At 43.8% G+C, this 23,096-nt stretch overlaps 1 protein-coding gene across 2 annotated transcripts in view; it reads right to left on the reverse strand.

Moving 5' to 3' along the window:
* MAP4K5 (mitogen-activated protein kinase kinase kinase kinase 5) overlaps positions 1 to 22,687 on the reverse strand; it is a 55,094-nt gene extending 32,407 nt beyond the window's left edge. For both annotated transcript variants that reach the window (XM_033062552.2, XM_033062551.2), the window contains exons 1-3: positions 22,529 to 22,687; positions 22,149 to 22,321; positions 4,876 to 4,933 (exon numbers count right to left, since the gene is read on the reverse strand). In XM_033062552.2, the coding sequence (XP_032918443.1) occupies positions 4,876 to 4,933; positions 22,149 to 22,256 (166 nt within the window). In that variant the 5' untranslated portion in view covers positions 22,257 to 22,321; positions 22,529 to 22,687. The remainder of the gene's footprint in view (positions 1 to 4,875; positions 4,934 to 22,148; positions 22,322 to 22,528) is intronic.
* Between the last annotated feature and the right edge of the window lie 409 nt (positions 22,688 to 23,096).

The raw sequence follows: 23,096 nt of genomic DNA on the forward strand, positions 1-23,096 counted from the left end.
AGCTCTCCCAGCCTCTCACAGGTGAGGTCTGTGCTGATTTCCCAACACCCCTGTACTCAAAAGATCCCTCACTCACTCTCCTGAACCTCTGGAAGGTTCAGGCTGTGCTGATGAAAGGGATGGCTTTCCCAAAATGCAGGATCCTCCATCCTGTTTTAGCCATATCTTCTACAGAAGTTTTTTAACAAGCTGTTTTCTCCAGACTGCTTTTCACAGGACTCATGGAAACCTGCAGTCTGACAGAAAGAATTTCAATTCCCCAAACTTGAAACTCAAGAAACCTGATTCCAAGCAGGGAACAGCTATTTGGAAACACTGATGTTTCCAGCAGCAGATTTTCCTGCTGGGCATGGAGCTGCCAGCTGCTAACCACTGATGGTCCTCATTATCTCTCTGCTGATACAAAATATTTCTGATGGTGATGTGCTGCCAGGAGCTCCACAGTGAGGAGCACAGGAGAGTTTGGGAAACTGCACCTTGTACAGGAGCACTGCTCCAACTGAGCCACATCTGTCACTGCAGGAGGATGCAGCCACCATGGGATGGGACTGCTGCCAACACCCTGCCTGATGGGTGTCAGGCTGTACTCTGACTGTGTCAGGGTTTGGGGTTTGTTCTTTGTAGTGCTGTATTTCTATTTTAATTTCCCTAGTAAAGAACTGTTATTCCTATTCCCATATCTTTGCCTGAGAGCCCCTTGATTTCAAAATTACAATAATTTGGAGGGAGGGGGTTTACATTCTCCATTTCAAAGAGAAGCTCCTGCCTTTCTCAGCACACACCTGTCCTCCAAACTAAAACAGCAACTTTTCATTCTTTGTCCATATATCAGCCACACCTGATTATAAGCCGCACTTCTGGTTCAGACCAAAATTCTAGTCAAAATGGTGCGGCTTATATATGCACAGGCTTAGCTTAAATCAGCTGCTTTGCTCAGTCCCCAGGGCTCTGCTGTGCTGCAGAGGGGCCAGAGCCATTTCTGAGCCTGGCTCAGCCCCTGGGTGGAAAATCCTGAGCTGGCTGAGGCAGCATTCAGCACACACCTCGTGAAGCAGGGTTGGCTTGGGATGCACAGCAGCTCACACCTCTGGATGACTCTGCCTCCTACAGCGTCCAGCTGAAGATCCAGCTTGAAATAGCTATTTTTGGGATATCAAATGGAAAATGCAATCGTTGGAGCAAAAAAAAAAAAGAAATAAAACGACTCAGCAGTGAGATTCTTCTGTAACTTTGCCAAAAATTCCAAGGATTTCTGGGAAAAACATCAGGGAAAATCCAGGAAAAATTCAGCCTAAAAAACCAGAAAAATCCCTAAAAATTTACACTAAGAAATGCAAATAACCCCTAAAAATCTCACTAAAAATGGCCAAAAAAAGTCCTAAAATCTTCAGTAAAACATCCAAAATCTGCCAAAATTCCAAGGATTTTTGGGGAAAAATCAGGAAAAATTCAGCCTAAAAAACCAGAAAAATCTCTAAAACTTCGCACTAAGAAACGCAAATAACCACTAAAAATGGCCAAAAAGAATCCTAATATCTGCATTAAAAAAACAAAAATGCCCCCAAAATTCAGTGAGATTTGAAGGATTTCTGAGGAGAAAAATGGGAAAATGAGTGGGAAAATCTGGAGGAAATTCAACTGAAAATGGCCCAAAAACTGCACTAAAAATGGTGCAGAAAGTCATAAAATCTGCACTAAAACACCCAAAATCTGCCAAAATTCCAAGGATTTCTGGGAAAAACATCAGGAAAAATCTAGGGAAAATTCAGCCTAAAAAAGCAGAAAAATCCCTAAAAATTTGCACTAAGAAATGCAAATAACTCCTAAAAATCTCACTAAAAATGGCCAAAAAAATCCCAAAATCTGCAGTAAAAAACCAAAAAGGGCCCCAAAATTCAGTGAGATTTGAAGGATTTCTGAGGAGAAAAATGGGAAAATGGGTGGGCAAAATCTGGAGGAAATCCAACTGAAAATGGCCCAAAAACTGCACTAAAAATGGTGCAGAAAGTCATAAAATCTGCACTAAAACACCCAAAATCTGCCAAAATTCCAAGGATTTCTGGGAAAAACATCAGGAAAAATCCAGGAAAAATTCATCCTAAAAACCCAGAAAAATCCCTAAAAATTTGCACTAAGAAACGCAAATAACTCCTAAAAATCTCACTAAAAATGGTCCAAAAAAATCCTAAAATCTGCAGTAAAAAACCAAAAATAGCCCCAAAATCCAGCGAGATTGGAGGGATTTCTCAGGGGGAAAAAAAAGTCTGTCTGAACACGACAGAGGGCATTATTCACCATAACAGCAGTATATAAAACAGACATTTGCATGTTTAAAAATATTTTTTATGATATTCTCCCAGGGAGAAAGTTCCGTGGCTGAAAACTCCACTGGCAAATAATTCCCTCTTTGTATTGAGTCCCCTCTCAATTCATCTGCTAAACCCATAGAAGGAAGAGGCTTTAGTGTTTCAGACAGTTTTGGCTGCTGTGCTGCTGAGTACAGTTGGATTAGTTTCTGAAATAGAATTGGCTCCCAAATTATTTGAAGCATTTGTGCTCAGGGAATGCTGGGAAATGTCATTAGCGTGCCATAATACTTTTGCCTAATGCTCTCCAAAGTCTATGCCAAAAATAAAAAAAAATTTAAAAATATAAAAAAGGGAAAAACACTATTTTGACTCCAAGTGACTGTGGGAGCAGACCTAGGGAACTGCCCCAAATTTAAATAAATTAGTGACAGCAACCTTCGAAGCTGAGTTTGTTTTCTCTGTCTGGAGAATGAAATAAAATACAGATCCATGCTGGGATCTGTTTCCAGCTGGAGAATCTTTGGGTACTCACTCACTACCTGCAGGAGATGAGGGAGGAACAGCAACAAGCCAGGTGCCAGCACTATCCTGAACCTCCCAAATCCTGCCATTTTACATTTTATTGAGTGCAGTTCCTTCAGCTTTCACTCAACACATTCCTCACCTCCTCTGCAGCTCTCTCTGCTTCAGAGCCTTTTGTCTTTTGCTCCAATTCTCCCTGTCTATGGATTAATCAAGTGTTGAGTTTTTATTTTTCCATCAGCTAATTAATTGCCATTGATGAGACATCTCCTCCTCCAGGAGATGCTGTATGTAACTCCCAAACCTATTTTTCCACTGACTAATTTAGGGAATTTATTATTTTTTTACTTCAGCTGTGCCCCACTGTGTGAGAGGAGCTTGTGCAGGTGTTTGGAGGGGCTGCCCTCCCCAGGAAACCACCACAGGTAATTCCTACAGCTCCTTACCTGGCCCAGAATTGACAGTGCCCTGCAATTTAGTCTTCAAAAACTACTCAAAACCCTTAAAATTAGTCAGAGAATTGAAGCATGTAGCAGCCAATTATTAATTTCTTTAATAATCTGGAGTATTTCAAACGTGAGAATTAAAAAGGAAGAAGTAAATAAATGCTGTGAATCCTCCTTAAAAACCAAGCACCCAAGAAATCCCTGCCAAGAGGCTGTGGGTGTACATGTCATGGATGGAGATCAGGTTGGCAATGTTTAAAAGAAGATGGAGAAAAAAAAAATCAAAACAAAACAAACTAGAAGAAATCACTTCCCTGTGGTGATCAGACCAATATAATTAAACACAAGACACGGTCATCAGTGCTAATTAAAATGGGGTTCTCAGACTTGGGGCCAGTTTTGTATTTATCACTTAAACAGCACCAAGGAAAGGCAGAATTCTGCTCCTCCCTCAGTTCTATCAACACAGGATTCAGCCTCTGCTTCACTCCAGCTTTCAAAACAGCTCTTCAAACTCACAATAAAACCAGACACACTTCACCTGGATCAGCTGCAGTGACACAGTGCTGGAGGAAGCTGCTCACCAAGGGAGCAGTGGGTTATTGTTGTCCTTTTTCTGTCACCAGAGCATCACTCTGCCTCACCACAGCCCTGCTGGGGACAGTGGTTTGCTCCCCACAGCCCCAAACTCTGGCCACAGCATTTCACACAGGCTTTGAGGGATTCCTACTGTGTTCCCACTGTTTAATTAACCTGATCAGTGCAGCCCACCTAACAAACCCAGTGCTGTTCTGCCAAGGGGGCTGAGCAGTCACAGCCACCCAAAGACAGTGGTTTTCATTTCTCCCCTGAGTCTCCACATGCTTGTTCTACCTTCAGCCTTCAAACCCATTCTTTTTCTGCACAGAACCAGAAATTAAAATTTACCCTCCAGCCATGTATGATCTTTAAGTTCTCTTCCAACTCAAACCATTCTGGGATTCTGTGATTTCCACTCAGGACACAATTTCAGATTTCAGCTGTCTGTGCAGCACTCAGATTAAACTTCAGCTCAGAAAATCTGGGCAGCAAGGGAGATCCCCTGGGCCTCCTGCTTTAGGAGTGGCAGAAACTCTGTGGGGAAGTGACAGTAGGAGCCATCCTCCTCCCTCAGCACAGCTTAAAGAAGAGATGACACATTCAAAAACACAGCTCTGCTTTTCCCAGGGCACCTTTGGTGGGAATTAGGATCACTGCCTGATCCCTTCCCCCTCTCAACTCCCACAGCCCACCAGCTCCTCAGTGGCTCAGAGCTGACAATTTACCATCTGTCCCTAATCTTCTCTTTGTGCTAACAACACTTTAATTGCAACATCTCTTTATGCAGCCATTGATCAGGCAGATAAGAACAAACAAGGAAATAGTGAGCATGACACAGCCAAGAGCAGTGGCACATCCTGCAGGGCTTCCTGTCATCTAACCACTGGAACTACAAAAAAAACCAACCCCAAAACAACCCCAAATACTTCTTTTGTCTAGAACTTCACAGTGGGTGAAAATAAACACATGGAAAAAATGAAAATGTGATTCAAAAATACAGGAAAGAATGTAAAACTTACCAGGCTCTAACTTGATTATTTTCACAGCAGCCAGTTCTCCTGTATGAAGATTTCTAGCCTGAAATGAGAGAGTTAAGATATATTTAATGATAATTCAAAGGCACCTCACAGTTTTACAGATGATTAAAAAATACAGTGTTGTCTGATACAAATACAATGCAAAGCTGAGACCAACATGGGTGAGGATAATGTGGGTTTGGAATTAGCAGAGCACCAGCCTGGAATTGTGCAGTGCTCCTGCACTCTTTTCCAGACTTTAAAATCTACTAGCAAATCACTGAGGGTGGAAAAGCCCAAGGTCACCCAACCTGTGATTGTCACCACCTTGTCACCCAGCCCAGAGCACTGAGAGCCACCTGCAGTTATTGCCTGGACACCTCCAGGGATGGGGACTCCAAACCCCACTGGGCAGCCCCTGCCAAAGCCTGGCCACCCTTCCAAGGAAGAAACTCCTCCTCATGTCCAACCTGAACCTGGAAATGAGAGTTCACACCTCTCAAACACCATTTTTAAGAGAAGTTCCTGGCTCTCAAGGATGCACCAGGGGCTCATCTCATGGTGCAAAACCTCAGTGTGGCCCAAAAGTGGAAGTGAGAAGGGCAGGAGAGGCACTGCAGAGACACCAGGGATGAGTCACAGCTCCCTGCAATAATTTCACTCTGCAAATCCCTTCCTTGGTCCCACAATCCTCCTCCTCAGAAGCAGCTCCAATTAAGCCTTTGCAGAACTGTCCTCTCTGGGTATGCTCCAAATGTCAGCTGAGAATTCAGTGCTGGGAGAAGATGTTAGAGGAATCTCAGCTATAGAAAGTTTTAAGAGGGGATTTCATGAACACTTTCTAGTAACTAAATCATTCAGGCACCATCACCAGAGCTAAACCATTACTCAGGACACACAACCTGATTTAATTAGGGACTGGGGCTGAGCATCCAAGAGTTACAGGAGTTTAATCCCAACTGTTTCATTCTTACCCTAATAAATATACAGAGTCTTCAGAACAGCTGAAATCTGGTGGTGAGTGGATTACAGAAAATGGAGAGAAGACTGGGTTAAATTAAATCAATTTGGATTTAAGATCAGCATGTGAAGGGAGTCAGTACAGAACAAACACTCTTCTCCTGTGCATGGACAAGATGTCTTAAAAACAGGAAAATCAAGAGCCTGAAGGATTAACCCCCCCCAGTTTTATCAACACTTAGTCAAGCTTCAAAATAGGGAAAGGCTTTCCAGCCAGGAAAAAAACCAAACCAAACCAAACCAAACCAAACCAAACCAAACCAAACCAAACCAAACCAAACCCAACCCAATGACTGGACTTGCAAAGTCCTGCAGTGCTAAGACATGAGATGGGTGTCAAAAGGCAGGCCAAGGACACAAATATGACTCAACTTGATCTCAAAAAGAACCTGAAACTCTACAAAGGACCCAAACATCTACAGACCAAATCACTCACAGTCACATGGAAACCACAAAGGAAACATTCACCACTTCTGAAAGCATCTTCTCACTGAGGTGTTTTCAGACCACAGCAAAATCCGTGGTGTCCTTTAAAACCCAGAAGGAGCAGGTGGATCCCAGTGGGATAAAGGATCAGAAACAGGATTTCATCATCACCCTGATGTTCCCAGCAGGGACACACACTCTGCCTCAGGGCAGCCAGGGATGCTCCACTATCCACACTTATCTAGGGGCAGCTCAGTTGTTCACATAAAGTCATTTCCAGAACATCAGCTTCACTTCTGGAGTACAAAAAGGATCCTGTTCCTCCCAAATACTCCTTTTCCACACCAGCAGTAACTGCCACAGTCATGCTGAAGGCTGAAGGAATGGATGGAGTCTGCCAAAGGTCTGCCTGGCTGGGATCTGAAGGTTCAGGCTGGGATCACTGCAGCTCCTGGCTCTGAGCTCTCACACATCACACAACTGCACTCAGTCGTGTCCTGCTGCTTTCCAACATCACCATTGAGCTCATATGTAATCTATAGCTTGGGTATGGACTATTTTTGGGTTTCAACCATTAAACTTTGCCTGCTGGAACACAAAAATCCCCACTGGGTTGATATTTATGACCTAAACATAGCAAGTTGTCTGAGCCACTGTGTTTTCTGGCCCCACAGCTTGCATCTTCCACCAGACACATTTTTGAGTTAATGACACAGAGACCACATGTGATCATTAACTCCTGCTGTGCCAGAAGCAAAGGCAAAATCCTGAGTATTCCCTGAAACTCAAAATCCTTGTGTAAGGAATGGTTTTAATCTCCAGTCTAGACATTGTGAGCACGCAGCAAACCACCCAAAATGCTTCCCAAGAGATGTCACCCACCTGGAAATGTCACCTTTTGTCCCTCCTCCTGGCTTGCAGCAGCCCTGCACAGGCACTCACAGCTCCACCTTCCCCTCTCCCACCTGCCAGCTGAACACTGATCAATAATGAATTACTGCTCTCATTAAAAATGCAACAAGGCCAGGGCTAAAAACTGGTTCTCCCTGTACACACCTAGATATGAAAACTGTCAGATCAGGATTCCTCAGATCACTTTGGGATGTGCTAGTTAAATAAATCCTCATTTCCCACGAGCTGCTGCAGTTTGCATCATTCTATTTTTTTTAAAAAAAGAACTGTGCAGTTACCAAGAAAGTCACAGACAGGAAGGCACCACATCACTGGCTTTGTGAATCAAACCTGAAACTTGACTAGAGATGATATCTGACAAAAGTGTAAGTCCCTAATGTGACAAATTAATTAATGATCTCAGTCTGTCTTATTCATATGCTGCTGCACTGCAGAGGGGGAACTACAGGCTAAGAAATTACAGTTCTTCAAATAACATTATTTATGTTTTCTGAGCCCAACAACAAAATATCTGCCTCCTCCTCATCCCTTGAAATTTCCTCTGTATTTCAAGTCTCAATTAAAAATTATCTGAAAGCAGCCAGAGGCCAGGGAAGCTCACTTGATGCCAAGTAATCCAGATCTGTTCAGTATCTCATAAGCCATTATTGACAAAGAAAATAATCATTTATATGCACTTATCCCATAAAGATGACATATATATATATAATGACCCTCAATGATACCTTTTGAATTCTAATATTTCACTTTTAAGGAAGATAACACTTGTTAGATGTCTTATTGTCTTTAATTCTCCTGGTCTTGATCCCTGCAATATATTAGGAAGTCTCCTAAGAATTCATCTGTCACTAAAGGCTGAAAGTCTCAGTTTTGGTGCCCACATCTCCATCAGCAACATGCTCCAGCTCCACATGACAGAAGCAGATCCCAAATTCCCAAGACATTTGCTCCAAGAGGAAAACAGAGCTTTCCCCCTTTATTAGTATTGATGCTAATTTTATTTAATGAGACTTAACCCTGAAGATCATGTTCCCTATAGAATGAAATAAAACTGCAGGATTTTGGCAGAAGGATTGCAAAGCTCCAATGTGAGCCACACAAGAATGGGATCAGAACAAGAATGTATTTGAATGAGGTGAACCACAGCTGAATTTTATTTTGCTCAATGTCATTTACAGAGTTCATTTACTGAGAAAGAAGAGTTTGGCAGCTGCCTTTTGGTCACCTCTTCAGCCTGAGAGAGGATGAGTGACAGCATCCCACTGAGCACAGCTCTTCCAGAATATTTTAGCAGCTGAATACTAACACTGCACAACATCACATGGAATCTGTGCTCAAAATAAAACAAAACACAAAATACAACACAAGTACTCTTCCTTTTTTTGGGGTTATTTTTTGCATGTCCCATTGCACTGCTGTAGTGACTGAGCACATCCCACCCCACTAATGTGACAGGACTATTTTGGGGAGTTGGGAGAATTTTGTAGCATTACACACACACCAAAAAAATTGGGTTTTCCCCACTGAGATTTGACTTTCTTCCCAAAGAGCAGCTGTGGGACAATGGAAGCCCAGTGAGCCCTGTGGCAATCCCACCACACACCCAAAAGCACACCTGAGAAAACACACTCTGGGGAGCAATTTTCTGTAGCCAATGACCAGAAATAACACACAGAACTGGTTTCAGAACCAGTTATGCACTCTGCACTGGTGTTTAATTTGTTTTCAAGAGTGCAGGCCAAACAGTTCCAGCCCAGGGGGTCCACAGTGCTGACATGGTCAAAAATGGGGAAATCTTGGACATTTGAATCTGTGCTTTGTGTCCTCTTCCTGCCACCTTCTCCTAACCACCAAGGAAGAGACAGACAAGATTCATTCAGCAATATGCCTCTCACAGGTCCAAATTAGTATTTTCAATTTCCATGGTGAAATCCTCTCCCCACCATCACTGGGCTCAAGAGCCCCATTGAGCAGAGGAGCTGTTTGTTGGAGCGTGTCTTCGCTGAATGGAATAATTGCAGCTCCTGTGGCAGCCCTGCCATCCCTCCCCAGCTTATTCACCCCTTGCCAAGCTTCACTCAGCACTGCCCACGAGCTTCTGCTGCCTCAAGTGCTGCCTGCTTGTCCCCAGCCACGGAATATCCCTTCCAAAGGTAGCTGACCTCCTGCCCTGGGAGTGAAACACAAGCTCCTCTGCTTTCCAGTTTCTGACCCCTTACACTTTGTAACTCCTAACCTGCTCTGTGTGCTTTGGAAATTCCAATCATGCTGTGTTTTTCTTTCCATATCTCACTGCATCATCAAACAGAGCCTTGGATTCACCTTCCTGTATCTCTGAATTCACTGTCAAGAGCTCTCACCTGGCTCAAGTGACCCAAAGAAATGTCTCTCATTTTATGGGCTGCCCTAAAACCATAAAAACGGAATTTCTGGTGGATGGTGATCTGCTGGACCCTAACAGAATGTGAATTATGTCCTAATGCAGAAGTTTAAATATAGTGTTTACTACAATTAACTATACTATTTTGCTTACACTTGTGTTTTACATAAATCTGACAGATTTTAAAAATCCTTTGGAAGTAGAGCTGGAAAAAACAACTATCAGCAACATACTCTTAATGACAGGAAAGGAGATGTTTGCTCTTCTCAAACACAATCTCTTTACCAGGTTGGTTTAACACCTCAAGTGTAGAGAAACCAGAAAACTACTCAGAAAACCCAGATTAACAGCAACAAGAGTTAATCTGCACTGTGTGAGCCTAAAGTTGCCATCCTTCACACCACAGCTTTCTGCAGTGCTGTGCATTAAGAAAGCACTTTTGTAAAAGAAACTAAACTCTCAGAAAGATCTAAAAAAAAACCATCCTTGAAAATCTGCAGGTTAACTCAAGCAGAGAGACCAGGGCCAAACCACATCTGCTCAGAGCAGATCCAAACCTTGGTGTCAGGATGGTGGCAAGGGGAGAATCATCTGCCCTGGCTCCAGCCAAAAACAGGTTCTATTATTTTATATATGCACCCACTTCCCAGTTTTGTGTTGATCTCCCAGGACCAGCACACCCAAAAGCAGCCTCAGAAGACTCCTAGGAATGGCCTTCAACAATTCATGGATTCTACCCCTGGATGGTGCCTGTGCCAAACCCAGTTCTTGGTTTGGGGGTTTAACTCCTCTTTAAGATAAGACAATTTTACTGTGGCAGATGTCTGCCTGCTCTCTGCTGCAGGAAAAAAGACACCTGAACATTATTCCTGATTTTCAGGGCTGTTTGTCTTTTAGGAAGCAGAAAGATGCAGAGAGTGTTGTCCCCCCTGTAACCTTCCAGCTGGATTTTTGGAGATGGAGAGCAGTACCAGACTCCTTTGTAATGGAAGGCACAGAGGCTTTCAGAAACTATTTCCCAAACAGAGACTTTATAGATTCAAGACACTAAAAGAGAATGGTATCTCACAACCAGCAGTCAATGCTTTTTGGGATAAACAAAAAAATGAAGATTTCCATGCTGATTTTACTAGTTTATTCTGTAGTTGCAACAGAGCCATCACTTTGGATCTCTGAGCTGAATATTGTACAAGGACAAATATTGATTTTGTGGGTGCTCTGCCAGTCCTCATCCCTCAGAACATGCAGCAGCACGAGGCTGGATGAAAAATTCCCAGCTGTCACTCCCTATTTCCACATTTACAGCTTCCCCTGTTGAAAGGACAGAAGCCAGGATATGCAGAAGTCCCAGGATTTAAATAAATTCCACATTAAAACCTGAATCCCAGATCCAGCACTGGCACCCCTGACCACAGCTATAATGCAAATAAGGCTTAAATTTATTTACTTTTGCTGGCAATGGGTGAAATTTTGATAGTTTGTCTCTGGCAGGGAAAATTGAGAGGAGGAGAATCTACCTTTCACTCAGAGACTTCTGACACTTTCTTACTCAAGGCCAATTAACTCAAGCAATAAGGGATTAACAGCTCATTAATGATGTCAGGCCAACTCCCTTTATTCTCCAGAAAACCAGACTGAGGATTTGTGCAAGCAGAGAGGTTTTGCAGGGCTCAGTAGTCACTAAAAACATTTAATTCTCATCCCTGGTGATAATTATTGCAGGACAAAGACCTGTGGCAATAAAGATAACAATAATAAAGCAAAGATCAATGCACATCTTAACATTTATTTAAGGGAAAAAAAATAACAAAAGAAGTCAGCTATGTGCTTCCAAGCAGAGGTTGGTTATCCTCCTGTGAAATTTTCTTGGCAGATCATCCTTTGCAAAATATTTGGCATCATCCTTCTAAAACTGAAAAGCTAAAGCTAGAAACAGACCCTGACCACAAAAGTACTATTTAGCAACTAATGCAGCACAAAAGATATAAACAAATACCACATGAGAAAAAAAATAAAATTAAAAGGCCCCAGTTTTGACTCAGCTGGAGGAAAAAACCAAACCAGAAAAGAACATTTTCAAGTTACAACTGTGTGCATTACAGTGGTTTGAAAAGCTACTGGAAATAACTCACTTTCCTGGGGAATAATAAACATTTTTGAATGTAAGATCATGAAAATCAAAGAATGCCCATGGAGCTGCTGAGATACTTAAAAATGAACAGATGCCCAACAGCTTTACAGGCCAGGGTATAAAACAGAGAAAAGAAAAGAGCAAAAAAAGGAAAATATAACTTCAACTACATTAAACTACAAACCAAGATGGACTTTAAAAGGATTTATTCACCAGAAAATAGGGAGAATAAATGTGAAACAATTTCACTGTATTCTTATGTTGAATGCAGAGACCATGACAGCAAAAAAAAAAAAACCCTCACTAAAAGATTATACATTTCATCAGCTGCAGGGGAATTTATTTATGTCTTAGAGATGAAAGAACTAAGAGATGTGACAACCAAAATATTTGAAAGAAAATACCCATGTGTCTTCTTTTCACTGACCAATAAGTAAATAAATAAAAATTTGGCTTTCCAAGTAGGGAGAAAGCAAATTTCTGAAGGAAAGGATGGGTTGCCCTTTTTATAATTAAGACCATAATTTACTTCTTTACCAAAGAAAAAAGTACTTTTTACTGCTTTGTAAATACAAGCTAACACACAGTGAGATTTGTCTCCTCAGAAAGGCAAAACTGAGGAGCCTCCACTGGCATTTTAAAGGAGAAAAAATGGAATTTTGAGATTGCAACTGTTATACCAAACCCTCCAAACCAAAGGTAAAAATCCATAACAACTCCTTTTTCTTATCATAATTTATCTGATAGAATCTAGAGGGATTCAGGTGGAAGATGTAGATTTAAGTAGAAAAATCTACCTCCATCAAAGCTGTTCAATAATCACCTCCTTACAATTTCAGTTCCTCAGAGATGAACTCACAATTACAAAATTAAAAGGAACAAGCCATAAATTTGCCTTGATGAAGAAAACAGGTCAGTGTTTTGCTCTTTATTGTTAAATAAATCAGTGAGCAGAACAGAATTTAACAAAGAAGTTGTGTAATTGAAGAAGTTAAAGGAAAATTAGCTAAAAATAGGAGTTGGAAGATTATTTTTTTTGTTTTACAATTAAGTTTTGGTTTGCATCTGGACTGTATCAATTGTCACCTTCTTGGGGTGGGAGATGGGTAAGATTTGATGCTGGGACAGCTGTTTCTACTAAAATAAACCCCAGCATTTCTTTCCAGTCTTCATTTTATGGTGATGAAATGAAGCAATACTTCTAATTCAGGAGAAAACTCAAAAGCAGAACCTGGGATTCTGTTGGAATAAACAGAAATGACATTTCAGTAGGTATTTAAGTGAGGAAAAACTGAAGTTCTGAATGTGCTGGTACATGAGAAAGGTTACAGATAAAATATGTTTTGCACTTCTGCTGATGAAGTAAAGAGGAAATATGCTGCCATTTCATTACAGATGATAACTGAAAATCGTGCAAGTTATCTCATCCTCTCACACTTTATTTTTAGCCAGAACAGAGGAAAAAAAACTGGTCTGATTTTTTTATTATTATTCTTCTCTGAATTTTATCCTATTAACTCATGTCAATGATGTCACCTGAAATAAGACTCTTTTTCAAGAAAATAAAAATCTTTTCCTACAATTTCATCTACAGTGATCGAGCACTCGAGTTTCACTTCAGTCACCTGATTTCAAGCACTTGGCCAGTGACTTCCTCACTTACTTTGAAAGCTGAACCAAAACCATGCTGCTCAAGTTAAATGTTATTACATAATTAGAATATTTGGGTAAATTGGGCCTGATGATAAAAGCGGAATTTTAAAAGAAATATTTTGAAATTTTAACAAGTTTAAGAACATTTTCCACCTTGCTTCATTTCTCTTGTCTATATAGATTGAATTTTCTTTTTTTGTGGTTCTGTAGGGTTTTAATTTGTATTTGCTGGATCCCTGGGCAGCCCTCAAGGTCCATCCATCCATCCCAGGCTGGACACTCTGCTGCTCCCATCCCCAAGGAATGCAAAGCTCTCCCTGCAGCAGCTGTGTGCATTTTCCATGGAAGAGGCAGACACCACTCAGGAATGTGCTGGGGAGAGCCAGAGGAAATCGTGGTAGAGACTCTGCACAGCCTGCCTGCTTCCCTGCTCCCAAAATTCTCCCTCAGCTCTGCTCCAGGAAGCAGAACAAAGCACACTTGAACAGGGATGGAATGGTTTGGGTTGGAACACAGGGACACTTCCACTACAGGGTTCTCCAACCTGGCCTTGAACACTTCCAGGGATGGGGAATTTCACAGAATGCTTTCATGGAGCAGAGCCACAGCCTGTCCTCCTCCTCCTCCTCCATCCCTCCTGGAGCCAGCACAGTCAGTCTGTACCCAAGACATCCCACTGCAGGATTTGCACAAACCTCAACACCCACAGAATGAGAAAAAGGAAAAATCCATGTTCGTGTGCCCTGGTTGTTTGATGGATCATGAAACAAAAAATCGAGATCTCCTTATCCATCCTCAGAAATTCCTTTGTCCTGTTTGATGCTGTGAGCCAAATTTAAAAACAAGATCTCAGGACAGGAACTGTCTGGCAAAGTTTAGTTAATCCAGAAGTTATTCCTACCTCTTCAAAATTAACCAAGAAGCAAAGGATCAACCAGTGCTTCAAATTTCATCACACACATGCTTGAGAAAACAAAATGATTTTATCAGATTCTGCTCATCCTGGGGACTGTCTGGGGTCTGGGCTGTGAATATTTATAAGGAACACATGAAATACTCTCCCCTTTACTCACTGCAGACCAAATGCTTCAAAATTTCAGCTGCTGTTGTTTCCCAACCCCTCATAAATAAAACACAAATCCTGAAGCTGTTCCATGACTGAGAGCAATGAGCACCCATCAGGCATTGCTGTAAATTTTAATTCTTTTTGTTTTATCAGGATAAAATACATCCATACAAGATGGTATGGCCCCACCTTTATTCTTTTCACCTACCATGTTTACATCTCTGTACAAGAGACTTTACCACTTATCTTCCCTTGGGATTAATGACTAAATCCCCAAATATCTTTGGGAGCCTGATGTTTATAATTCAACTCTGATCTTGCGTGTCTGTACATTCAACAGCAAGTTAAGGCAAACAGAACTCAATTCTTTATTGCCTGAACAGCAATGATCAGCACAGAGTCACACACAGCTGAGGAAAAATACAGCTGAGGACAAAAACCAGCTTTTTGGGATAGACCATCCCCTCAAATGTATGAAGTTATGCCTTTAATGCTGCACAAGACAAAGCTACTCAAAAAAACCCTTAGGAATGATTTCTTATCAACAAGACAACAGAGTCCCCCTGCAATAACCTCTTCACTCAAAACAAAACCAATCCAGCACTTGCCTTTCTGGAACATCTCAAAATTCACATTTCAAACACACTACAAATCCAGCTTTTTCACACTGAGCTGAAAATATGGTTCATTCAGCTTTCTTTTTTTCAGACATTCTTTTCTGCAGCCAAATCTTCTCCATCTCTATGAAAACATGAACCTCCTAGACACTCTATTCATGCAGAAGACACAAAAATACACTTGGGGGAGGAGTAATTCCAATGTGCCAAGATATTAAATCTGGCATTAAAAAAGCCATTTTGAAGGATCAATACATGCAGCAGTTTTGGACACCAGGACTGGGGTGCTCTGAGTATATCCATTACTATATTTGTATAATCTTTTTATTATCTTTAGGGGAACAGAAGTCAATGGAAACACACAGGATAAGGGATTAGGGAAAAGCACTGGAAGAGAACAATCCTGGAAGGAATTCTGTTGATCACCCTCCCATGTGCTCTTTCACTCAAGAGCTTCAAAGCCATGGTCAAGCTGCAGCTTCTCCACACAGTTTTCCATCCATCATGGAAAAAGCTGAGTTTTGGCAGACACTGTGCTGGATGAAATGAATCACTTCAACACTTGGGTGAAAGAATTGAGAAAGGTGAAGATCAGAACAGAAACTTCTCTGTGTCAAATTCTTGTCCATCTAGGAAGGGTTTATCCATATTGGAAATGTAGAATGGTGTGCACCAAACCTTGCTGAGTGCTAGAAATTCTTCAGAAACTGGGAAAGAACTCTTCCATCTTCTTTGGAAAATTTAAAATCCAAAAACCTAATGAAATGGCAAAGTGTGGGAAAGTCACAGAATCCCAGAAGGGTTTGGGATGGAAGGGAATTTAGCATCCTATTAACAAGCAGGGACACCTTCCACTATCCCAGGTTGTTCCAAGCCCTGTCCAGCCTGGCCTTGGACACTTCCAGGGATCCAGGGGCAGCCACAGCTTCTCTGGGCCTCACCACCCTCATAGCCAAGAATTTAATCCCAATATCCCATCTAACCCTGCCCTCTGTCAGTGTGAAGCCATTCCCTTTTATCTTTTCACTCCACGTCCTTGTGCAAAGCCCTGGCAATCTCCAGCACAAAGCACTGAGATTGCCTTGAGCTGCAGAACAACTTCATGAATATGGAGATGTCCCTCTGAACTGGAATCACCTCGGGCTGATGCTGCCTCTCCTCTCCACTGCAAGGTGCCAAGCAGCAAAGGTGGCAGGGAAGGTTGTTTTTCCAGCTGGGATGAGGACGGACAGCTGCTGGTGTCAGCGGAACGCGCTGCCAAACTCCGTCACGGCCTGGCTGACAGGAAGAGCTGCTCCTGTGACAGGGATGATCTGTGAGCTCCTACCACGCACCTCTCTGACACAACTGGGGCTCAGCCACTCGTCCCAGAAATCCTGGATGCCTTCCAGGTTATCCAAATGTTGGCTGAAATGGAAATGATCCGTGCATCTTCTGGAGACAGAGAGGAAGGAGATGCTGGCAGGAGAATGTTCTGATCTTTGATCTGCTCTGCCCTCTCAGGTCTCTGCTCTTGGGGGGTGGGTGGTGTGTGAGCTGCACTGTTTGCTTCCTCTTAATGGATGTCTCTCTTTGAGAAGAAATTAGGTTTTATTTTTAAGATTTTGAAGACTGCCTGCTCCTCAAAGCAAGAGACAGGGAGAAATAACCATAGGGTGAACACCACTGCCACCATGTAACTTCCCATTAACAGAAAGCACGGAATTCCAGAATGGTTTGGGTTGGAGGGGACATTAAAGCTCATCCAGTGCCATGGCAGGGACACCTTCCACTGTCCCAGATTGCTCCAACCTGGCCTTGGACACTTCCAAGGATCCAGGGGCAGCCACAGCTTCTCTGGGCACCCTGTGCCAGAGCATCACCACCCTCACAGCCAGGAATTCCTTCCCAATATCCAACTTTAATTTCCCTTCCTTCACTTTGAACCCTTTACTCTTCATCCTGTCACTACAGTTCCTCATTAACAGAAACATGAGTGACAGGATATAATATTTAAAGCCAAACAGCTTGGAACATTCCACATCAAAGAGCAAATCTTTAATAAGAAAAACTATTACAAGTATTTCAAATGGAAACCCAAAGGTTTCACCTTCCACTCCTGAATATCCTCACACAGGGTGTCAACAAGCCATGGAACAGCTTAGTTCTCAAAACAGAAATCCTACTGACTGCATCCTAAGAGAAAATCATACCATTCCCCACAAGAGGAACTCCACAGCAATAAGAAAAAACTCAGGAGCACTGGTTTGATGTCATTCCAAACACCATTCCTATGGAAAAAAAGAGCACACAGAGTTCAGGCATGGCTACAGCAAACACTGCTGACCAGAGGGCTTTGATGTGCAGAGGGAGAGTGGAATCCCCCACAGGACAGATGTTTTATGGGCATTCATATGTGGAAGCAACATATACTCAGCAGGGAGAGAAATGCTGAGTCAGGGATGGCCAAACCCAGTTGGCCTGCAGCTGCCAAAACATATTTGTATGAAGCTGGGAATATTTGATTGAAAGCTGTCACAGACATAACTGTTCTCTGGTATTTAAAAAAAAAAAAAAAGCTTTAATACTGTTCTTAACCTGTTGACTTAAGCAGTAAAACACTTCAAGTGATAAATGTTCATTATCTGGGAGATTAGAATGACATTGAGAATTATTTTCAAAACAACAAATCCAGGTTTTCAACAGCCTTTGGCTGCACCAGGAATTAGAATCCAGAGTTCTGAGAACAAGGCAGTGACCACACAAGCAGGGTTGAAGCCTAATTCAAACTGACAGAGTCACACTTTTAAAAAGAAAACACCAAGAAAGGAAAACAAATCTTCTTGTTGTTTGTTTTAAATTGCATTTGAGCAAAGAGTCTGTATGTGTGCCACAATCCAATTTCATTGCTTGCTATTTTCCAGCAGCTATCAGTGGCAAAACACTGCAGGTTTCTTTTAAGTTGATGCCTTTATTTGGTGCAGAAGATTAAAAAATAATGACAGTAACCTCAAGAGAAGAGAAACTGAGCAGGTGACTCCAGAAAAGAATGAAATTTTCATGACATTTGATAAAAATGCTCTTGTTTACAGGCAGTTTCTGCCATGAACTCGGTGCATTCCTTGTCCCTTGTGCTTACTTTTCAAGCAAGCCACTGTGGCCCTGCTCACAATCCTGCTTGGAAAAGCCCAAACAAGCCAGCTTTAGAATTGCTGCACAAGGTCATGTTTGATCATCGGGGAGCACAGACGTCCCGGCACATCCACGGGCTCCCAGCTCAGCTGCCAAACAACAGCATTCACCAGGGATGAATTTACAGCCATCTACATCAACCACCCTTTTGTTCCCCTCTGCAGAAGCAAGGATCAGTTAAAACTCTGTTTGGGGCACTTGGGTTGAAAAACACAAAAAGCTCAGCCCTGGGAATGGTTTAGATGGAAGGGACTTTAAATCCCATCCCATTCTGCCCCATTTCCACTTCACCTTCCACTGCCCCAGGCTGCTCCAAGCCTCATCCAACCTGGCCTTGGATATTTCCCCTAAATCTCTCCAATAAAACCTCTTCAGAGCCATTAATAAACAGTCCAATAAAAAAATCCACACAGGAAATGTCAGGAAGGACGAGCAGCAGCAAATCATCCCCCAAATCCAACTCGTGTTTTCCAAAGTCCTTTGAGGACACCAAGATCCACAATTACACATAAGCAAATGACTGGATGTTCTGATGCAACCAAATTCCACAAGTTAAGCAAAACAGGCCAGTCTTATGCTATTCCAAGCAGTTCCAGAAAATACCATGGGCTGCAGGAACGTGTGATTACACAGCTGATGGTGTGACCCTGTTATCAAACCAGCCTTAAACAAATGAGGACTACAAAGCCCCACTGAAAAGCTGCAGGTTCACTCCCAGGTCATGCTGGTGTGAAAAGCCATCCTGGGGAACATCTAACCACACTGGGAATTCACCTGGGATGGATCTGACCAGCCACTTCCTCGTGCTGGAGGTTAAATTCCATTCACAGTTTCTTTTTTGAATTTTCTGCTCCAAGACCCCAGTCAAATGTGTGTTTCCTCATTAACCACACAAACACATCAATTTCAGCATGAAACAGATGCATTTCAGAATTTCTGAACACAAACAGAACAAAATTGTCATTTTTAAACACTGCTTTGAGACTTTTATTTTTATGACCACAGTGGGAAGACCTTTCCAGGAAAGCCAGATTAGATTTGAGAGACACTGGGGACATAAAAATACTATTTTCTAAAACAGCATATTACTTAGTTCCAGTTCTCATCTTTGTTATTTCAACCTCTTTCACAAGTCAGTAATTCAAGATATCTTGGTGCAATGTTGTGATGGATAAATCATTCCAATGTATCATTAATAACCTCTATTAAAAAGGAAAAAAGCTTTCCCACCACAGATGACACAACTAACAAGTCAGGATTGTAATGGAAATTACTTCCAAGACTGCTAGACCCAAACTTGGATCTATTTACACAGGCTGTGAATAGACAAGAGTTTATTTACAGATGGTTTCTCCCCAGCCCTGAAATGCATTTTGGGGAAAAAAAATATTAAAACAACATCAACAATCCAGTACTTAGGAGCAATCCTACAATCAACCATTGTGTGCCATGTGACAGACAAGAGAAATAAACCCCACAAACACTAAGAAAAAAAAAAAAAAGCTTTATTTGTTTAAAGCTTTCATGGTAGTAACAAAAAGCAAAGTGGGCAGGAGGATTTTGAAAAGCCTTAAATATTCTTCTGTAACCTAATAGTAAAGAGAAATATTTGCTTAACCTCCACCTTCACCATCCAAAAAAGAGCCAATTACTCTAAAAGCTACCAAATGCCCCAAGAAGAATTTAAAGCATTAACCACCACCACCACCAAAAAGCATCTGAGGCAGAGGGAGATGTCCCACAGTCAGAGAGGCTGCCTGGCTCAGACATCCCAAAAACAACCGTGCTGGAGACGCTGGTGACTCATGATTAGTGAAGGAGCAGAGAAACCACTTGAAGAGGTGAGGGGAAAATTCCATTTTAATTTAAGAGCACTCTCTAGCAAACCTTTCCCGAGCTGTGCAACATAAGAACACTTGGGTATTCACTAATAAATGCATTTTATAAACACTTCCGACAGCCCTCAGCGAGCACAAGATGTGCCATCTGCACTGAGACTTACCAGAAAAATAAAAGTACAATGTTTATATGCTAAGTCCTTTCAAGAATAAAAGGTTTACCTTACTTGTAAAATTATCATAACATCAATGCCTTTAAAAAATAAGTTTGCTTGTGCATATTTGTCATAAGAGGCAGTGCCATCTGATTCAGTATTCCCTTGATACAGTTCCTGTTGCAGGCCTTTACAAAAACAAAGAGCAAACCAATGACCTAGAAACAAATGCAGCCTCTCAAACTACTTTAAACTCATTAACTTTATACTTGTTTGGGACTCATAACAACGCCTGCAACGGCTGCCAAAAAAACTTTGATTTAAATTAGCCAGGCTGCACGAGGAGAAAGTTTGGGTTTGCTCCTTATCTGAAAGCCTTTCAGGAGTCGAAGGCGCATTTTTCACAACCCAAAGAGTGGAGGAGGGGGACAGAGAGCTGTGGTTTTTTTGTTTAAAGGGGATGGATGTGTTTACAGGGCACAGAGCAGAGCCATGCATCCAACCCAGCTCCGGAAGCGGAAGCTGGATGACATGTCAGCACAGCTCTCCACTAATTACCAGGATAATCAGAAGCAGAATATTTCTTTTTCCACAAAGAGATGACACAAAAACACTTCCCTGCAACGCAACTAGTTATTTCTTGTCGTGCTGCCTGGTTATTTCTTGTCATGCTGCCCTGCACTGGGCAGGCACACACAAACAAAGCGGCTCAAGGTATGCCAAGTTCCAGATTTGTGACAGCTGAAATGTTCTTTTAAAGGATTTAGTGCTAGAATCCCTAGGAAAGAAGTTGACTGATGTGTGCACAGCACTGTAGGAGAAAAAAAAAAAAAAGAGGAAGAAGGTAAATATGCACCATGAAAACTTTTAAAAATAACTCCCTGAGGTCATAAGTAACCATTTCAAAGGGGTGGTGGGAACAGGATCCATCTATAAAACTTCAATTTGAGCATTAGCAAAGAGCCCTCCCCCAGCAGGAGCAATTACTGCTGCCTTTCATGTGGCACAGTAACACACCTTCCCTTGCACGCCTGGCTGTGTCAGGTCTATTTTAAACACACTCAACAGCACTACAAAGGAAAACACCCCACAGCCTCCCTGCCCGTGCAGCTGAACATGCACATTGCCAAGCGCAGGTTGAAAACTTTCAGGCTTTCTTAATAATTCACGCAGCCCTAAAAGCTGCTGAGGTATGAGGAACATCCCTGATGTTTGAGGAACATCCCTGATGTTTGAGGACAGGGCTCATATGAGAACACACCACTGCCTACACCTCCTGTCCCCCATGCCTGTGGTGGTGCTGATGTGAGCACCAATTTGCAGAATCCCAGAATGATTTGGCTCGGAAGGGATCTAGAAGATCACCCAGTTCCAAATCCCTGCCATGGACAGGGGTCACTCTTTGTATGCACCATTCCAAGAGCATCTACTTGTGCTGCCCTAACCCTGTGCTGCAGCTCCGTTCCAGCTCCTGAAGAGCTTTAATCTGCTTCTGCTTTCACGGGCTATTATTAACCTCGGGGATAAAGTGGCACCCTTTTAATCAGGTGCTTTAACTGCAAACAGGTACAGCCAAGAGATATCCTCTATCTCCTGGGGCAGTAACGCGGGGAGCACCGCCTGCGATATTCAGCAATTCAAACCTCCAGGAAGGGCAGCGAGAGAGAGAGTGCTGCAAGCACAGATCCCACAATGGTCTGGGCTGGAAGGAGCCCTAAAGATCTCATTCAGCCAAACCACTCGCCACGGGCAGGAACACGCTCCTCCACCCCAGGGTGATCCAAGCCTTGCACACTTCCAGGGATCCAGGGTCAGCTTCTCTCAGGCCTCACCTCCCTCACAGCCAATCCTTTCCCCTACAAGGGGAACCCTCCGGCTCTGCCCGAGGCGGCCCCCCCGCCGCTCACCTTGTACACGTCGCCGTAGGTGCCGCTCCCCACCCGCTGGATCAGCTCGTAGTCCTGCTGCGGGTTCCGCCTCAGGATATCCCCGCTGGCCCGCGCCGCCGGCTCCATGTCCAGCGCCGCGTCCCCGCCGGCCCCGGGATGCTCCTAACGCGGCGGCCCCCGGCCCATGGCTCCTGCGGCGGCAACGGCGGCTCAGGGGGGCTCCGGCCGGCCCACACAAAGGCGGGCGGGCGGCCGCGCCCTCCGCGGCTCCCGGGGCTCCCCGGGGCAAGCAGGAAGCGCCGGTGCGGGTGAGGAGCGAGGCCGGGCGGGGAAGGAGCTGCGGTGCCGCCGGCGCTGCGGCCCGTCCGCCGGGGCGGCCAGGCCGGGCCGGCTCCTACCTGCGCGCCGCAGCCCTTTGTCCCGCCGGGGAGGGAGGGAGGGAAGGAGGGGGAGCACCGCGGCCGCCTCCTCCTTTTCCTCCTCCTCCTTCTCCTCCTCCTCCTTCTCGTTCTCCTTCCGCGGCCGAGCCGGGCCGGGTTCGCTCGGCTCGGGACGGGACGGGCCGGCAGTGCCTGCGCGCCGCCGCAGCGCCCCGGCGCGGCCAACGCGGGCCCCGCTCCCGGCTCGGCCCCGCTCCCGGCTCGGCCCCGCTCCCGGCCCGGCCCCGCTCCCCCGCCCGCTCCGAGCCCGGCCCAGCCCCGCTCCGAGCTCGGCCCCGCTCCGGGAACCGCTGCCGTGCGGCTGTTGGAGCGCGCTGCCCGCCCCGCGGCCCTGCGGCTGCCCCATCCCAGAGTGGTTTGGGTTGGAAATTAAATCCCATCTCATTCCACCCCACTCCATGGCAGGGACACCTTCCACTGTCCCAGGGTACTCCAAGCCCCGTCCAGCGTGGCCTGGGACGCTTTCAGGGATGCAGGGATAGCCACAACTGCTCTGTGTCAGGGCCTCACCCTCACAGCCAAGAAT

Source organism: Catharus ustulatus, chromosome 6, assembly GCF_009819885.2.
Source record: "Catharus ustulatus isolate bCatUst1 chromosome 6, bCatUst1.pri.v2, whole genome shotgun sequence".
Classification (NCBI taxonomy): domain Eukaryota; kingdom Metazoa; phylum Chordata; class Aves; order Passeriformes; family Turdidae; genus Catharus; species Catharus ustulatus.